The following is a 20,349-nucleotide window of genomic DNA, read 5'->3' on the forward strand; positions in this document are numbered from 1 at the left end:
ATGTATTATACATGGAGATCATATTCCCCTTATGTATTATACATGGAGATCATATCCCCCCTTATGTATTATACATGGAGATCATATCCCCCCTTATGTATTATACATGGAGATCATATCCCCCTTATGTATTATACATGGAGATCATATCCCCCTTATGTATTATACATGGAGATCATATCCCCCCTTATGTATTATACATGGAGATCATATCCCCTCCTTATGTATTATACATGGAGATCATATCCCCCTTATGTATTATACATGGAGATCATATCCCCCCTTATGTATTATACATGGAGATCATATCCCCCCTTATGTATTATACATGGTGATCATATCCCCCCTTAATCTCCTCTTCTCAGCAGAGAATACATTCAGTTCCTCTAATCTTTCCTCATAGCTGAGCTCCTCCATACCTCTTATCAGTTTAGTTGCCCTTCTCTGTACTTTCTCCAGTTCCCCAATGTTCTTTTTGTGAATTGGTGCCCAAAACTGAACTGCATATTCCAGATGAGGTGTTACTAATGATTTGTACCGGGGGAAATTATATCTCTCTCTCTGGAGTCTATACCTCTTTGAATCCAAGAGAGGATTTTGCTCGCTTTAGAACCCGCAGCTTGGCATTGCATGCCATTATTACGCTTGTGATCTACCAGAACCCCCAGATCCTTCTCCACCATTGACCCCCCCAGTTGTACCCCCCTAGTATGTATGATGCATGCATATTCTTAGCCCCCAAGTGCAGAACCTTACATTTATCACATTAAACCTCATTTGAGACTGTAGCTAAAAATGTGTGTAAAACACATGTAAACTGCTCATACACCCAAAACGCAGCGCACCATTGTGAACCTGGAGTTTCTGGGAAACCTTACTGTATTTGTTTTCTGCCTCCTTGAGCTCCATAACCCCACCTTTCCCCTCTCACTTCTGTTTGTTTGGAACAAGCAGTGCACGTTAGTTGCGGTCATGTGCGCTTTATGTACACTACAAATCCCTCAGTCCACAATCCATCTCAGGAGTGAGCAAGAAAGGGCGGCTATGTTCCTACATACAGTGGGAGTACAGAGAATGACCATAGCCACCCTCTAAAAGAAAGCAGCAAAAAAAAAGGAATTTGGAGATTTGGAGGAGGCTGAGAGCAAAAGGGACTTTTCTGAGGAATACACACTGGGATAGGAATTTTTATTTATTTTATTTTAACAGATTTTAGTGTCACTTTAAAACAAAAATAAATAAATAAATAAATAAATAAATAAAAATTGACCTGGGGCCATTTCTGTTTCCATGTAAGATCTATACAAGGTGACTATAAATGCGTTTATTGGAAATCAGAAGATGGAAATTGTATGTGGTGAACACAAACTGGATTTTTGCCTCGAGGGATGGAGGGCAATGTGTAACTGGGGACGGCGATGTCATTACAACGGGGTTGTCAGGTCAGCAGAAGGGTGGAGGGAAGGAGGTATGACAGAGAGTGCAGGTTAATGCGGGGTGGACCTCGGCTGATAGGACATGTAGATTGTATTGCGGGAAGAGAGTGCGTCAGTGAGGACAGCGGGAGCGACAACAAGACCGAAGAGAAATGACAAACCCATAATAAAGACCCCTTAGATTGTAAGCCCCTTGAGGGTTAGGGACTGATGTGAATGTACAATATATATGTAAAGCGCTGCGTAAATTTATGGCGCTATATAAGTACCTGAAATATATAAAGATGAACAGTATATTCAGATTTGTGAAATATACAATGTATACGATATATAATAAAAATGAGAGTTTTCATTCAAGACATTTCGGCAAATTTTCTTTTGCCAAAGTCAATGATAAAGTCGATATTTAAAGCTGAATTCCTGGATAAGCAAATATTTCCTAAATACCAGAGGCCTTGGCATAGCAGTTTGGCTATCAAAACTGCATGATCTGTGCAAAGGGGGCCAGATCGAATGTTCTCAGGCTATATTCCCTGCAGATTGAATATGTGAACAAGGAAAATACCACATTATGGCCAGTAGATGGCACTAACTCTTGTAGATAATAGGTATGCTCCTCAGCTCCATCTAGCGGCCATAATGCAGTCACACATGTATAGAAAAAAAATCTGCACAGCTGTTTGTCCATCAAATTGCATGTTCTCTGCAAAAAGGAAAAAAATTAAATGTTTTCAGGCCATATTCCTCGCAGATTGAATGTGTGAACCCGGAAAATACCACATTATGGCCAGTAGATGGCACTAACTCTCGCAGATAATAGGTATGCTCCTCAGCTCCATTTAGCGGCCATAATGCTAATTATTTCACAGTCACACATTTATTAAAAAAAGATCTGCAAAGCTGTTTGTCCATCAAATTGCATTTTCTGTGCGAAAAGGGAAAAAATTTTATGTTTTCAGGCTATATTCTCCGCAGATTGAATGTGTGAACCAGGAAAATAACACATTATGGCCAGTAGATGGCACTAACTGTCACAGATAATAGATATTCTCCTCAGCTCCATCTAGTGGCCATAATGCAAATTTTTTCACAGTCACCCATATATATGTATATAAAAAAAAAATCTGCAAAGCTGTTTGTCCATCAAATTGCATGTTCTGTGAGAAAAGGGGAAAATCAAATGTTTTCAGGCTATATTCCTCACAGATTGAATGTGTGAACCCAAAAAATACCACATTATGGCCAGTAGGTGGCGCTGACTGTCGCAGATTATAGGTTATATAGTTAGTCTGGCTGAACAAAAGACAAAAGTCTATCCAGTTCAACCGAAAAAAAAAAAAAGTTATGATCCTATACCCACAGTTGATCCAGAGGAAGGCAAAAAACCCATCAAAGCATGATCCAATTTGCTCCTGCTGGGGAAAAAATTCCATCCTGATCCCCGAGAGGCAATCAGATATTCCCTGGATCAACTTTACCTATAAATGTTATATCCAGTTATATTCTGTGTATCCAAGAAAGAATCCAGGACTTTTTTTAAAGCAATCCACTGAGCTGGCCAGAACCAACTCTTGAGGGAGTCTATTCCACATTCTCACAGCTCTTACTGTGAAGAAACCTTTCCATATTTGGAGTTTAAATCTCTTTTCCTCCAGACATAAAGAGTGCTCCCTTGTCCTCTGTGATGATCTCAGGGTGAATAGCTCTACACCGAGTTCACTATATGAACCACTGATGGGTATGCTCCTTAACTCTATCTAGTGACCACAATGCAACATTTTTCACAGTCACACATTTATTAAAAAAAATTGCACGGCTGTTTGTCCATCAAATTTGTGAAAATGGAAAAATTGAATGTGCTCAAGCTATATTCCCTGCAGATCGAATATGTGAACGCAAAAAAATACCACATTACAACCACTAGATGGCACTGCCTGTTATAGGTAATATGCATGCTCCTCAGCTCCATCTAGTGGCCATAATGCAAAATTTTAAACAGTCACATATTTATAAAAAACAATTTGCATGGCTGTTTGTCCATCAAAAGTATGAAAAGGGAAGAACTGAATGTTCTCAGGCTATATTCCCTGCAGATCGAATATGTGAACACGGAAAATACCACATTACGGCCACTAGATAGCAATGACTGTCTCAGATATTAGATATGCTCCTTAGGTCCATCTTATGGCCGTAATGCGATATTTTCCGTAGTCACACATTTATTTAAAAAAAAAAATATATATATATATATATATATATATAGCATAGCTGTTTGTTCATTGAAACTATGTGTTCTGTGTGAAGTATGCAAAATCAAGTTTTCAGGTTGTATTCCCTGCAGATCGAAAGTGCGAATGCGGAAAATACCACAAACATGGCCACTAGATGGCAGTGACTCTCAGATAATAAGTAGGCTCCTCCCCTCCATCTCGTGACCATAATGCAAAATTTTCTACAGTCACACATTTATAAAAAAAAAAATTGCATAGCTGTTTGTCCATCGAAATGATATGTTCTGTTGAAAAGGGAAAAAAATTGAATGTTCTCAGGCTACATTACCTGGAGATCGAAAGCGTGAATGCAGAAAATACCACAATATGGCCACTAGATGGCACTGACTGTCATAGGTAATAAAATCTAGTGGCCATAATGCGTAATTTTCCAAAGTTGTGCATTTATTAAAAAAAAAATAGCATAACTGTTTGTCCATTGAAACTGTGTGCTCTGTGCAAAAGTTGCAAAATCAAATGTTTTCAGATTTATTCCCTGCAGATCGAAAGTGTGGATGGGGAAAATACCACAGTATGGCCACTAGACGGCACTGACTGTCATAGGTAATAAGTATGCTCATCAGCTCCATCTAGTGGCCATAATGTGTAATTTTCCAAAGTCGCGCATTTATTAAAAAAAAAATAGCATAGCTGTTTGTCCATTGAAACTGTGTACTCTGTGCGAAAGTTGCAAAATCAAATGTTTTCAGATTGTATTCCCTGCAGATCGAAAGTGTGGATGGGGAAAATACCACAGTATGGCCACCAAATGGCACTGACTGTCATAGGTAATAAGTATGCTCCTCCCCTCCATCAAGTGGCCATTATGTGAAATTTTCCACTGTCAAACTTTATGTGATTGCACAGCAGTTTGTCCATCGAAATTACATGTTCTGTGCGAAAAAACTGGAAAATCGAATGTTCTCAGGCTAAATTCCCTGCAGATCAAAAGTGTGAATGCAGAAAATACCACAGTATGCCCACTAGATGGCACTGACCGTCATAGGTAATAAGTAGGCTCCTCCCCTCCATCTAGTGGCCATAATGCAAAATTTTCCACAGTCACATTTATAAAAAAAATTGCATAGCAGTTTGTCCATCGAAATTACATGTCAATGTTCTCAGACTAAATTCCCTGCAGATCGAAAGCGTGAATGCGGAAAATACCACAACATGGCCACTAGATGGCACTGACTGTCATAGGTAATAAGTATGCTCCTCCCCTCCATCTAGTGGCCATTATGTGAAATTTTCCACAGTCACATTTATAAATAAAATTATTATTATTTAGGATTTATATAGCGCCAACAGTTTGCTCAGCGCTTTACAGTAAATTGCAAAGCAGTTTGTCCATCGAAATTAAATGTTCTGTGCGAAAAAATGGGAAAAATCGAATGTTCTCAGGCTAAATTCCCTACAGATCGAAAGCGTGAATGCAGATAATACCACAAACATGGCCACTAGATGGCACTGACTCTCATAGGTAATAAGTAGGCTCCTCCCCTCCATCTAGTGGCCATAATGCAAAATTTTCCAGTCACATTTATAAAAAAAATTGCATAGCTGTTTGTCCATCGAAATTACATGTTCTGTGCGAAAAGGGAAAAATCGAATGTTCTCATACTGAATTCCCTGCAGATCGAAAGTGTGATTGCAAAAAATACCACAACATGGCCACTAGATGGCACTGATTCTCATTAGGTAATAAGTATGCTCCTCAGCTCCATCTAGGGGCCGTAATGCGGTATTTTCTACAGTCACACATTTAATATGCCGAGAATATAACCAGAGAACGTTCGATTTTACCCCATTCGCACATAATTTATTTACTTACAGTTTTGATGGATAAACAGCTATGTGATTTTTTATAAAATAAATACACCCCCTTATGCTATGCATGTTTCTTCGTGATCTGTGCAGTAATCCAGTGTGAAACTTTCCTGTAATAAATTTATAAATACATTGATAAAACATTCGCTGAACGAATATCATAGGCATGCTTCACGAATTTTGGCTGTAATTGCTCTAATAGAGTAATCCCTATGATCGATACCTCCATCTAGTGGCCAAAATGTGGTATATTATCTGATTTCAGAAAACAATACCGCATTTTTGCCACTAGATGGAGCTTAGAATTATGAGGATTACTCCATTTGAGAAATGATAGCTACAGTTCATGCAGCCTGCACCAATATGTGTATGACGCAGGGGTGGACTGACCATTCGGGTACTCGGGCTCTGTCCGAGGGACTGGTGTCAGTAGGGGGCCCCATGAGATGACCCTGCTACCTTTCATAGGCTTTTTTGGGTGTGGTTTGAGTGTGGGCTAGGACACAGGGGCCCCATGATCTCCAATTGCCCGGGGGCCCCATAAGTTGTCAGTCCGCCCCTGGTATGACGTTTGTGGATGCTTTTGATTTTTATACATTTTTTGCAACTTTTTGCAGCCCAATGCTTGTACCAGGACCAGTTGGTTACTTTTGTGCCATTAGATCATCAATACCTCTTGTAACGTGGAGGAGAACTGGATCTCCTGCAGGCGAAAGGCGGGTCTGCACTGCAGAGTGAGGGTGAGAATGACCCCCAAGGAGCCCAGGTGAAGGCGGGCTGCCTGAAAGATGTCAGGGTTCGCCGACTCAGAACATTCCAGAATTTCCCCAGATGCCGTCATCATTGTCAGTGATAATATCTGCAAAAAAAAAAGGATGAAGGGTCAGCCTCATGGACAAGTAGTATTCATCAAATGCCCTTGTGCAGGTCCCTTTGGAGGTCTCCATAGCCCCAGAACACCCCCAAAGTCTGGGAGTGCTTTCATCTGCAAAGCTTCAACATTTTTTGGTAGGCTACTGATGAAGGCCCATCCCTTTCCACCACAAACAACTCCCTATTGGCTCATCATTTTGGTTGGTATCTTCATTGACCAATAGGGAGAAACAAGAGGTGGCAGACCGGCTTATGGCACTACCAGGAAGTGTCGGAGCTCTGAAAACTTCAGCACTTTCTGGTACACTAGTGATGAAGGCCCATCCCTTTCCACCACAAACAACTCCCTATTGGCTCATCATTTTGGTTGGTATCTTCAGTGACCAATAGGTTGAAACAGAAGGTGGCAGACCAGCTTTTGGCACTATCAGGAAGTGTCGGAGCTCTGCCATCTTCGGCACTTTCTGGTACACTAGCGAAGAAGAACCATTTCTTTCCACCGCACACAAATCCCTATTGGCCCATCATTTTTATTGGTATTGTCATTGACCAATAGGGAGAAACAGGAGGGGGCAGACCATCTTGTGGCACTACCAGGAAGTGTCAGCTATGCAAGCTTCAGCACTTTCTGGTACACTAGTGATGAAGGCCCATCTCTTTCCACCACCCAAAAATCCCTATTGGCCCATCGATTTGATCAGTGCCTTCTTTGGCTAATAGGGTGACACAGGAGACAGGAGAGGGCGAATCAGGCTGTGACACCAACAGGAAGTGTTGAAGCTCTCATCACTGGCCAATAGGGAGACACAAGTGACAACTTATTATGATACCATACACCAATCAAAGTAGATCTGGAATTAGAGACAGGAGACACAAGAGACAGAAGGGGACGGGCCACAAACTTCAGCACTTTCTGGTAGACTAGTGATGAAGACTCATCCCTTTCTACCACCTACAACTCTTTATTGATCCATCAATTTGATTGGTCTCTTTGTTGGACAATAGACACACAGGAACAGAGGCGGGCCAGCTTGTGACACTACCAGGAAATGTTAAAGCTCTGCAAACCTCAGCACTTTCTGGTACACTAGTGATGAAGGCCAATCTCTTTCCTCCACCCAAAACTCCATATTGGCCCATCAATTTGATTGGTGTCCTCATTGTCCACAAAAAGAGACTAAGGAGACAAAAGGGGATGAACCAGCTTGTGAACTATCAGGAAGTGTCAGAGCTCAGCAAACCTCAGCACTTTCTGGTAGACTAGTGGTGAAAGCCAGTGTCTTTCCTCCACTCAAAACTCCATATTGGCCCATCAATGTGATTGGTGTCTTCACTGGCCAATAGGGATATACAGGAGACAGGACTGGGTGGACCAGTTTGTGACACTACTAGCAAGTGTTGAAGTTATGCAAACCTCAGCACTTTCTGATACAATGATGAAAATCCCTTTCCACCACCCACCACTCATCTATCAATTTGATTGGTGTCTTCATTGTACAAAAAAGGAGACTCAGGAGACAGAAGGGGGTGAAACAACTTGTGACACTACCAGGAAGTGTTATCTTCATTGGTCAATGGGGAGACAGAAGGCACTGGAGGGGGTGAACTAACTTGTGACATTACCAGGAAGTGTTATCTTCATTGGTCAATGGGCAGACAGAAGACAACAGAGGGGACAGGCCAACTTTTGACACTACCAGGAAGTGTTATCTTCATTGGCCAATAGAGAGACAGAAGACACCGGAGGGGGCAGGCTAACTTGTGACTCTACCAAGAAGTGTCCGAACTCGGCAAACCTCAGCACTTTCTGGTAGACTAGTTATGAAGGCCAATCTCTTTCTTCCACCCAAAACTCCATATTGGCCCATCAATTTGATTGGTGTCCTCATTGGCCAAAAAGGAGACTCAGGAGATAGAAGGGGGCAAACCAACTTGTGACACTACCAGGAAGTGTTATCTTCATTGGTCAAAAGGGAGACATAAGACACCGGAGGGGCAGGCCAACTTGTGACACTACCAGAAAGTGTTATCTTCATTGGTCAATGGGGAGACAGAAGACAACGGAGGGGACAGGCCAACTTGTGTCACTACCTGGAAGCATTGTCTTCATTGGTCAAAAGGGAGACAAGACACAGGAAGGGGAAGGGCAACTTGTGACTCTACCAAGAAGTGTCGGAACACGGCAAACCTCAGCACTTTCTGGTAGACTAGTGATGGAGGCCAATATCTTTCCACCACCCAAAACTCCATATTGGCCCATCAGTTTTGATTGGTGTCCTCATTGGCCAAAAAGGAGACTCAGGAGATAGAAGGGGGCGAATCAGCTTGTGACACTACCAGGAAGCATTATCTTCATTGGTCAAAAGGGAGACATTAGACACCGGAGGGGGCAGACCAACTTGTGACTCTACCAAGCAGTGTCGGAACTCGGCAAGCCTCAGCACTTTCTGGTAGACTATTGATGAAGGTCAATCATTTTCCTCCACCCAAAACTCCATATTGACCCATCAGTTTTGATTGGTGTCCTCATTGGCCAAAAAGGAGACTCAGGAGATAGAAGGGGGCAAACCAACTTGTGACACTACCAGGAAGTGTTATCTTCATTTGTAAAAAGGGAGACATAAGACACCGGAGGGGGCAGGCCAACTTGCGACTCTACCAAGAAGTGCCGGAGTTCGGCAAGCCTCAGCACTTTCTGGTAGACTAGTGATGAAGGCCCATCCTTTCCACCATCACCAACTTCCTATTGGCCCATTCATTTGCCAATAGGGAGACACAAGAGATAACATACACCAATGAAAGTAGATCTGGAATTATTTAGAATGAGGGGAATAGCAGGGTTCTTGCGGGCTCTTAGGAGTCTTTTTTCTAAAACTTGCAAAGCCAGTTCACCCAGTAAAAGTGAATGTACATTTGTTCTATGCAAATGAGGAAAAAACGAATATTTCCCATGCTGGTTGAATGTTTTTAATTGATTTAACATGGAAAATGTTTCACCACTAGATGGTGCTATGTAACATAGGAAATTATACTTAGTGCCATCTAGTGGCCAAATGCAATATTTTAGTTTCAAAGCAATAAAAAACATTCGACCAGATCAAGAAATAACCAAATTTTTTTTTTGAGCAGAATGAATTGTTACTTCGTCAATATTGAAATTTATAAAAGCAAAAAGTTTAAGTTGAACTCCAGATGAAAAATGAGTATTTTCGGCCTCCTTCAGACTTTGTACAGCAGAGCTCAGACTGGGTGATTAAGCAGCAGCACAAGGAGCCAATCGGTTGCACCGCAAGACAAGGAGCAGGTCTCATCAGTCTGGTCAGAGGCGGGGGGGGGGGTATCTGTGTTCCGCAGAAGAGGAAATTCAGGTCTCCTGTGCCTGCCAGACAGAACTGTTGTGTGGCGGAGCTGTGTAAATCTCATGACCGGATGGACAGAAATGCTAATCCTTTGGCAGGTAACGCAGCTCCCCTATATGTACCTTCTGTGTATTTAGCCAATAGCCTGGAGCTCATCTTTAACATTTTGGCACGGGAGCCTCGTCTAGGATTAGATGTCAAGCAAAGCGAAGCGATGAGAGCTGCAGCCGGAATGTATAAAACGTTCGGTAACACCGCCACTAGAGATTCAATCAGCAGGTCTAATTTCCTCTCCCGCAGAAGAAGAACGGGCTGAGCGGACTTAAACTGCTGCAACATTAAACAAAGAGAGACGGAGAAACTTTAACAGCGCAGTAATCATCCGAGCCCATTACACCGCACGGCGCACTCAATAAAACGCAGAATAAAAAATGACTGAGGACGTGCGATGGAGAGCGGCAATTGTCGCTCCATATAATCCGGGGGGAAATGAGTTCAGGGAGAGCAGCAGAACGCATCGATTTTATTTACCCGAATTCATTGCCGTGGCTGACACAATGAAGGTTCGGTCTGTGGGTAAAGGTGGCAAAGATTGCCCCCCGGGTCTTGTTAAGTTGGTATGGCTGGGCACAGGAGGACAAGAAATATGAGGCCGACAGAAGCCCAAGCCTTTGGGTAAGGTGAGGTTTGCACTTTTCCACTCGGGTGCATTATGGTAATGTAGCACTACCCCCCCCTTGGGGGTTGCTGTTGAATTTGGGTCCCCCTATAGTCCTGCACAGCCAGTCAGTTAGCATTTTCCACACAAGTGTTCATCCACAGACAGAAACCGCTGAGACCTGAGGCTTCCTCCTCTCTGGCTCTGGCCCCAGCAGGCCTCCTGGCAGCCTTCTTCCTCCAGCCTCACACTCCTCCTCCTCCACCACTCTCTTCCTACTGAGCAGGCTCTAACACTTTTAAGGGAGTCCAACCCCTTGCCAAGCTTTTGTTGCTGGGGTTTTCTATTGTTGCAGGAGGGTCTTATGTTCCTGGTTGGACAGCTGTTGCTGGGAGGGATCTACTGTTAAGGGAGAAGTCTATTGATGCTGGCTGATTGGAGATCTGTTGTTGCTGCTGGGTGGCTATTGTTGATGGGGCAGATCTATTGTTGCATGGGGATCTTTTGTTGCATGGGGATCTTTTGTTGCTGGGGTTTTCTATTGTTGCAGGGGGGTCTTGTGTTGCTGGTTGGACAGTTGTTGCTGGGAGGGATCTACTGTTAAGGGAGAAGTCTATTGATGCTGGCTGCTTGGAGATCTGTTGTTGCCGCTGGGGGATGGGGGGGCTACTGTTGATGGGGCAGATCTATTGTTGCATGGGGATCTTTTGTTGCTGGGGTTTTTTATTGTTGCAGGGGGGGTTTTGTGTTGCTGGCTGGACAGTTATTGCTGGAAGGGGTTTACTGTTAAGGGAGAAGTCCATTGATGCTGGTTGCTTGGAGATCTGTTGTTGCTGCTGGGGGCTATTGTTGATGGGGCAGATCTATTGTTGCATGGGGATCTTTTGTTGCTGGGGTTTTCTATTGTTTCAGGGGGGTCTTATGTTGCTGGCTGGACAGTTGAAGCTGGGAGGGATCTACTGTTAAGGGAGAAGTCTATTGATGCTGACTGCTTGAAGATCTGTTGTTGCTGCTGGGGGTCTATTGTTGTTCGGGAGATCTATTGTTGCTACGGTGGGATTTTGTTGTGGGGGTCCATTGTTGTGGGGGGATCTATCTTTGTTGCTGGCTACACGGGATCTATTTTGAAGCTTTCCTTGTTATCATTAACAAACTCCGTACAAATTACCACAAAATGATACTTGGCTCTGTATTCTCTAAAAGGGGCAGTACTGGAAGGTGGGTAGGGGGGGGAACCATGGGATGGTACTCGGAGGTAGGTAGGGGGTGGAACCATGGGATGGTACTTGGTGGTGGGTAGGGGGTGGAACCATGGGACGGTACTCAAAGGTGGGTAGGGGGTGGAACCATGAGATGGTACTTGGTGGTGGGTAGGGGGTGGAACCATGGGACGGTACCCAGAGGTGGGTATGGGGTGGAACCATGGGACAGTACTCGAAGGTGAGTAGGGTGTGGAACCATGGGACGGTACTCGAAGGTGGGTAGGGGGTGGAACTATGGGACGGTACTCGGAGGTGGGTAGGGGGTGGAACTATGGGACGGTACTCGGAGGTGAGTTGGGTGTGGAACCATGGGACGGTACTCGAAGGTGGGTAGGGGGTGGAACTATGGGATGGTACTCGGAGGTGGGTAGGGGGTGGAACTATGGGACGGTACTCGGAGGTGGGTAGAGGGTGGAACCATGGGATGGTACTTGGAGGTGGGTAGGGGGTGCAGGGGCGGACTAACCATTTGGAAACTCGGGCACTGCCCGAGGTCCCGGGGTCAGTAGGGGGCCCCATGAGATGCCCCTGGTACCTTTTTCATAGACTTTTTTGTGTTTAGGTAAGGACACAGGGGCCCCATGATCCCCTATTGCCCGGGGGCCCCATGAGTTGTCAGTCCGCCCCTGAGGCGGTGGAACCATGGGAAGGTACTCAGAGGTGGGTAGGGGGTGCAACCATGGGACAGTACTCAGAGGTGGGTAGGGGATAGAACCATGAGACGATACTCGTAGGTGGGTAGGGGGTGGAACCATGGGACCATACTCGGAGGTGGGTAGGGGGTGGAACCATGAGACGATACTCGTAGGTGGGTAGGGGGTGGAACCATGGGACCATACTCGGAGATGGGTAGGGGGTGGAACCATGGGACCATACTCTGAGGTGGGTAAGGGATGGAACCATGAGACGATACTCGGAGATGGGTAGCGGGTGGAAACAAGAGGAAGGGGGGAGTTTGACATCTTATGAGATGTCAAACATGAAAATCCATCGACAGGTAGGATGAACGACTATCCGCCGACACAAACATAACAATTCACATTGACAATCCACTCCTGCAAATTATGTTTTCCCGGTAGTCTGCTGAATGTTATCAAGAGTTGCTCCCCCACCCCTTCCCTTTCCTTGCCAGTCAGAAACTCCAGCAGCTATTTCATCTGAATGACTTCATCCCGTCTCACCCTGATACCTACTCCTGACGCCTGCCTCTCACAGCTATTGATGTTCTCTGCCATCCATTACATTTTGTTCTTTGTCATGTGTGGGTGTGAACTGTAGGGCTGACCTTGGTCACTGCACTGCTTTTCCCTGTGCATTAAATGAAAGAACACATCCTGAGCATCCCTTTAGACGTGCATGCTCCTGATTCACTGTGCAATCTGCTGATCAGTTGTTGATCAAGCAACTGATCAGCAGACCGCACAGCTAAAGTTTGAAGCACCCCTTGTACCAGGAGGGATTTACATCTTAAGGGATGCCAGGAATGTGTTTTTTTTCATATAAAGCTCTTAAAAAAGAGATGAGGGGCAGGGTGCTGTTATGTTTATAAAAGCCTACTAGTTCCTCCAACTAAATTTAGAATAAATACCAGCGTACTAACCCAGCGATGACACAATTGGGTCCCAAAAGAGGCATTTTTTGAAAACCAAATTGAAAAATGTTAATTGCATGTTAATGGGGGAGGGGGGGGGGGGCAGGGGAAGGTACTATATGTGTATATTACACTGCAGCTTGTGTAACAGATCTCTGGGGTATTCATGAGAAATGCATTAGAATTGAAGAATAAATGAGTATTTTTCATACCTGAGTAGCCAGTATGCCATGACTGATTCCAGTATTGTGAGTCCCCGTTCCAATAACGCCGGCTGCCGCCACCTCCGACACCGCTCCAATGCTGCAAGACACAAGGCGCAGATGTACAAAGCTGCCTCTCTTATCGACATTGAAAGCCATTGCAGGGACTATACAGTGCAGTATTGTATTGGCTGTGGATAGAGCCACATGTCTGTCCCATTGTGGAGGTTTCCTTCTAATTCCTGTTGTGTAGACACCACAGGAAGTGGGAGAAACTCTTTAAAAAATGACATCATGTTGCCAAGAGGAAGTGAAGGGACACAGTAATAAAGTGCACCTTGTTAGCCCCCTTGTTTTTTATTGCTTTCTTTGTTTTAACACTTCCTGTGAGTATGACATCCTCACTGGGACAGGAAGTGAGGAAAAGGTTCCTAGAACCAGCTGCCGATGGATGGCTTACTGCCATTACACCCAACTATATATTTATCAGGACCTGGATCACCTGCTGGTGGCACTGTGGTTCCCAGAGTGGCAGGTTGTAGCTCCGGTGTCCACCAGTGGGTGTCTCACAGATCCCAGTAATATGTCTCCACCTGATGCTTGCTGCTGGTAGGGTATTTAGTCCCTCCTCTACAGGTTCTTTGTGCTTCAGTGTTTTGCCTAATAGCTAGATACTGCTTGCTGTTGATCCTGAGCCTGATTCCAACCTGAGCCTGCTCTTACCTGTACCCTGTTGCCCTGTACCTGATCCCTGTCTTGGTTTCCCCTTCTTGACTTTTCCTTACACCTCCAGTTTTATCCTTTTGATCTCTGTTCCTCATTTTATATATATTGTATTATAGTTAGGTTGTTACGTATTTTGTTAGTTTTTGTCGGTTTCTTCAAGGCTCGATGCAGGGATGTAGCACTACCCTCAAAGGGGTCGCTGGATTTGGTTGGGTCCCCCCAAGCTTTTCATGGCCAGGCAACATGCATTTTCCACAATTGCACTTTCAGAGTCAGTAAAACTGTCTTTGAGCTAGTTTTTAGTTGTTTTTTTATTAAGGGGTTAACAACTTGAATGGGGTCTAGGGGTATGTGGGGTGCCAAAGGAACTGTAGAACTTGAGGACAAACTTCTTGAACCTCTCTGAAAGCCACAGTGGTGACTATACAGTGCAATGTTTGTATTGGTTGTGGATAGAGCCACATGTCTGTCCCATTGGGGAGGTTTCCTTATACTTCCTGTTGTGGAAACACCACAGGAAGTGGGAGAAACTCTTTGAAAAATGACATCATGTTGCCAAGAGGAAGTGGCACTGTGGTTCCCAGAGTGGCAGGTTGTAGCTCCGGTGTCCACCAGTGGGTGTCTCACAGATCCCAGTAATATGTCTCCACCTGATGCTGGCTGCTGGTAGGGTATTTAGTCCCACCTCTACAGGTTCTTTGTGCTTCAGTGTTTTGCCTGATAGCCAGATACTGCTTGCTGTTGATCCTGAGCCTGATTCCAGCCTGAGCCTGCTCTTACCTGTACCCTGTTGCCCTGTACCTGATCCCTGTCTTGGTTTCCCCTTCCTGACTTTTCCTTACACCTCCAGTTTTATCCTTTTGATCTCTGTTCCTCATTTTATATATATTGTATTATAGTTAGGTTGTTGCGTGTTTTGTTCGTTTTTGTCGGTTTCTTGCAGGGATGTAGCACTACCCTCAATGGAGCTGCTGGATTTGGTTGGGTCCCCCCAAGCTTTTCATTGCCAGGTAACATGCATTTTCCACACTTGTACTTTTAGAATCAATAAAACTGTCCTTGAGCTAGTTTTTAGTGGTTTTTTATTAAGGGGTTAACAACTTGGATGGGGTCTAGGCAGGGGTGTATTTAGGTTTTGTGCTGCCCTAGGCAACACAAAAATTGGCGCCCCCCCCCACAGAAAGAGCCTGACATTGACCAAGAGCATCCCTGCCCTCCACCCGCGCCTTCCACTACCTCTGCCCCCCATACACCAGCCACCATCGCCCATGGCGAGAGAGAGAGACACTCAGCTTCACAGCTGCGGACATCCCCAGGAACGAGAGTCGGGCTGTGCATACACCGTCATGAAACCCACAGCATCTCTTGGAACCCACCAGGTCCCCATGCCACGTGTGTCCCTTCTTCCTTCCCTTCTTCCAAGGGGCAGTGCTGCCCCCCCCCCCCTGAAAAATGACGCCCTAGGCAAATGCCTTGTTTGCCTTGTGGTAAATACACCCCTGAGTCTAGGGGTATGTGGGGTGCCAAAGGAACTGTAGAACTCGAGGACAAACTTCTTAGCAACTACAAAAATGTGGACTAGCAGAAAAATATAGCACTGTCCCTTTTCGGTGTACCTCCTCAGACCCCCGGATGAAGCCTCCCCGAGCAAGGGGGTCCCAAGAACTTGCAGTTAAGCAGTCTCACATAAAGTTGGGTTGGGTATTGCACCTGACCGCCCTCTCGCCTTATCCGGCCCAGGGGGTGTAGGAGTTCTCACACTGTTCTGGGTCGGTGGCTGAAATTCAGACTGAACTGGCTGCTGCCCAGGTTGTCCTCCCAAGGAGATGTTGAGGCAGTAGGGTTCCTCCCGTCCTGTTTTCCTGCATGGCAACACATACCTCCCCCCTGGGAACATTAACACTTCCCAAAAAAAACGCATAAAAAAATGCATCAAAAATGCATGTGAAAGAACACAAACCACACTGCAAAACGCATGGGAAAAAAACGCATCAACCGCAAACTGCATTGTTGTGAACCTAGCCTCAGGGACTTTTTTTGAAACGCTGAAAATCCTCTGTGTTTCCCACACCGCATTGCAATCGCATCCCATACATGCGATCTGGTGCGGGTGTCAACGATAAATTAAGGACACCCTGAAAAAGATCGCAAAACGTGATTCAATTGCCAGCTCAAATCGCATCTGCACCAAAAACGTGCGGGACACTTTTTTAAAATCCGCATCTGAATCGCAGCGCATGGGTGTTTCTACCCATGCAATGCAATGCAATTTAGGTGCGAATTTGCAAAAAAGGGGTCCTGCACCTTTTTGGTGCGGATGCGATGCGATTGTGCAAAGTGTATGGCTCAAATCGCACCTTTGCATGTAATTCACACAGGAATGCGGTGTGATTACTGTGCGAATTACATACGGCGTCCCGCACCACATTAATGTGAACCTGGGCTTACTATTTCACTTTAAAGTGCTACTAAAACCAGGACCCTGCATTCACTATATCTGGTCTCCCCGGACCCTGCATTCACTATATCTGGTCTCCCCGGAACCTGTGTACACTATATCCGGTCTCCCTGGAACCTGCATTCAGTATATCCGGTCTCGCTGGAACCTGCATTCAGTATATCCGGTCTCGCTGGAACCTGTGTTCACTATATCTGGTCTCCCTGGAACCTGCATTCACTATATCCGGTCTCCCTGGAATCTGTGTTCACTATATCTGGTCTCCCTGGAACCTGCATTCACTATATCCGGTCTCCCAGGACCCTGCATTCACAATATCCGCTCTCCCCAGACCCTGCATTCACTATATCCGCTCTCCCCGGACCCTGCATTCACTATATCTAGTCTCCCCGGACCTTGCATTCACTATATCTGGTCTCCCCAGACCCTGCATTCACTATATCCGCTCTCCCTGGACCCTGCATTCACTATATCCGGTCTCCCCAGACCCTGCATTCACTATATCTGGTCTCCCAGGACCCTGCATTCACTATATCTGGTCTCCCAGGACCCTGCATTCACTATATCTGGTCTCCCTGGACCCTGCATTCACTATATCTGGTCTCCCCGGACCCTGCAGTCACTATATCCGATCTCCCCGGACCCTGCATTCACTATATCTGGTCTCCCCAGACCCTGCATTCACTATATCTGGTCTCCCAGGACCCTGCATTCACTATATCTGGTCTCCCCGGACCCTGCATTCACTATATCTGGTCTCCCCGGACCCTGCAGTCACTATATCCGGTCTCCCTGGACCCCGCATTCACTATATCTGGTCTCCCAGGACCCTGCATTCACTATATCTGGTCTCCCCGGACCCTGCATTCACTATATCAGGTCTCCCCGGACCCTGCATTCACTATATCTGGTCTCCCCGGACCCTGCATTCACTATATCTGGTCTCCCAGGACCCTGCATTCACTATATCAGGTCTTCCCGGACCCTGCATTCACTATATCTGGTCTCCCCGGACCCTGCATTCACTATATCTGGTCTCCCCGGACCCTGCATTCACTATATCCGGTCTCCCCGGACCCTGCATTCACTATATCCGGTCTCCCCGGACCCTGCATTCACTATATCTGGTCTAAACCCAGGACCCTGCATTCACTATATCCGGTCTCCCCGGACCCTGCATTCACTATATCTGCTCTCCCCGGACCCTGCATTCACTATATCTGGTCTCCCAGGACCCTGCATTCACTATATCTGGTCTCCCACAGTACACAGAATATGGAAATGAAATTATTTTAGTAAATATAAACTGCTAAATACCTTTTCTCATCAGCAGTTAGAGCAGTCTTGTGACTTCTATCAGTGGCCAGCACAGCACTGGTTAATCTTGTAGGAGAAGTTTTCATTTTGCTCTCAGAGAATGCAGAACCCCTGACCCTCTGTCTGGACAGTGCTGATTGGCCCTGTGGTGATCACATGCACCCTTCCAAAGAAGAAAAAAAACTCTCTAGCAATACACACCAAGCTGAGCATGTGCAGAGTGACTCCTAGAGCTCTGTACTATCAGCAGATGGATTGGGGACAGTAGAAGAAGGGGAGGATCAGAGAAGACAGGATCAAACAGCCCTTTTTACACAATGCGGAGGATTAACCCCTTAGGTTCTCAGTGAGTATAACAAGCATGCCTTACTGTATATACAGACTGATGTCACTGCTGTGGGTTTAGGAACACTGTAAGCCTTACTAAAATTGCGGCTCCCCGACTACAAAACAAACGTCTGTATCTCCTGGAGATGTCTGCGTCCCGTCTGTATCGCCTTCTCTCCTTGTCGCAGCCGCCATGTCGCATAAACAAGGCGAAGACGGTTTCCTGGAAAGGCGAACGGCGGCGCGTATCTCATCCTAACGTCTCGGGGGGAATGTGACAGGCGATCAATGCGGAGAAGCCTTGACACCGCTGACGTGACAACACAATTCCAGGCCAGCTGACGGCTCGCTATAAATTGACAGCGGCGGACAGGACGCCGTAATATTCTCCTGACTGATGTGTGCAGGATGGTCAGACCCGTCCGCGCTGTCCTATGAAGAGCGAACGACGCCATGATGAATGAGAAGATGCCTTGTACTCCTTCATCTCATTTATATCCTCTGGATGGAGGTGACGGACGCACAACGCCGCCAAAATGGAAAGGAAAAGGACTCTGCTGATGGGGAACATAAAGATGTTTTGACAGCTGGAGTCCCAGGTCTGCCATCCAGCAAAGCTCTGCAAATATATCCCTCTATATATATATATATATATATAGATAGATAAATATCCCTCACTTTCATGTATTTTTTATGTTTTATCGTGTTATATGAGGTTATCATTTTTCTGTAGTGTGCTGCCATCCAGTGGTGGTTTTAACTGGTTTGTTATTTGATTTTGGTTTAGTCCTCCATCCCCCCCAGTTAGTTTGGTTCTATCTAGACCTTCCCTACTTCTTCAAGGGTACCACCTTCAGTCAGTGCTGGGTATTTGCAGAGACAGGGTTCAGGAAAGTCAATGTCTTCTTATACTACAGAAGACTGGAAAAACATTTTCTGTAATTTAACCCCTAGACGCCGAGCGCACGCAAATAGGCGGCCACTCGGCGTCTGGGCCTTGACGCGAAGCGGGCGCATATTTGTGTGTCATTAGAAAATACATATGTGCACGCTCCCAGCCAGGGGCAGACTGACCATTTGGGAACTCGGGCACTGGACGGTACTCGGAGGGGAGTAGGGTATGGAACCATGGGACGGTACTCGGAGGTGGGTAGGGGGTGGAACTATGGGACGGTACTCGGAGGTGGGTAGGGGGTGGAACTATGGGACGGTACTCGGAGGTGGGTAGGGGGTGGAACTATGGGACGGTACTCGGAGGTGGGTAGGGGGTGGAACTATGGGATGGTACTTGGAGGTGGGTAGGGGGTGGAACTATGGGACGGTACTCGAAGGTGGGTAGGGGGTGGAACTATGGGACGGTACTCTAAGGTGGGTAGGGGGTGGAACCATGGGATGGTACTTGGAGGTGGGTAGGGGGTGCAGGGGCGGACTAACCATTTGGAAACTCGGGCACTGCCCGAGGTCCCGGGGTCAGTAGGGGACCCCATGAGATGCCCCTGGTACCTTTCATAGGCTTTTTTGGGTGTGGTTTGAGTGTAGGTGAGGACACAGGGCCCCTATGATCTCCTATTGCCTGGGGACCCCATGAGTTGTCAGTCCGCCCCTGCTCCCAGCACATATGTCCGTGACTCACGGAAAGGTCCCGATCTCCCCTTGCGATTGGGACCTTTTCCGATCATGTGATCGCCGTGACGGCTAATTACGGTGGTCACGTGACCCTAAAACCCCGTCTGCCTCCCGGCTTCTGAAACTCTTAAACCGGTGCAAAGGGGTTACAAAAAAATAAAAAAATGTTGTGTGTGTTTGTTAGAAAGCTTAAGCTCCTCATGCCAGCCATGATGATCAGCCTGTATGTTATAGAGAAGCTTAGAGGCCCAGTGATGAAATCACTAAGTCTAAAATTAGGTATGTCATGAAAATGGAACAGTTTTATTTAAAAAGATCATTCGCATGTTCATGAGGAGGGAGGAGCCAGGGAAGGAAAAATATAACCAAATGAAATTTCAGCTGGCGGCACTTGTACAACCCTGTCTGTCTGC

The 20,349-nt window shown here is 45.9% G+C and overlaps 1 protein-coding gene across 1 annotated transcript in view; it reads right to left on the reverse strand.

Annotated features, from left to right (window-relative positions):
• The window catches only part of LOC149445369 (L-gulonolactone oxidase-like), a 140,120-nt gene extending 121,246 nt beyond the window's left edge, over positions 1-18,874 (reverse strand). The window contains exons 1-3 of the mRNA XM_089653869.1: positions 18,408-18,874; positions 13,492-13,582; positions 6,210-6,395 (exon numbers count right to left, since the gene is read on the reverse strand). Of these exons, the coding sequence (XP_089509995.1) occupies positions 6,210-6,395; positions 13,492-13,582; positions 18,408-18,505 (375 nt within the window). The 5' untranslated portion in view covers positions 18,506-18,874. The remainder of the gene's footprint in view (positions 1-6,209; positions 6,396-13,491; positions 13,583-18,407) is intronic.
• Positions 18,875-20,349: the final 1,475 nt, after the last annotated feature.

Source organism: Staurois parvus, unplaced genomic scaffold (assembly GCF_062004578.1).
Source record: "Staurois parvus isolate SC_StPar_1 unplaced genomic scaffold, SC_StPar_1.0 ptg000723l, whole genome shotgun sequence".
NCBI lineage: Eukaryota > Metazoa > Chordata > Amphibia > Anura > Ranidae > Staurois > Staurois parvus.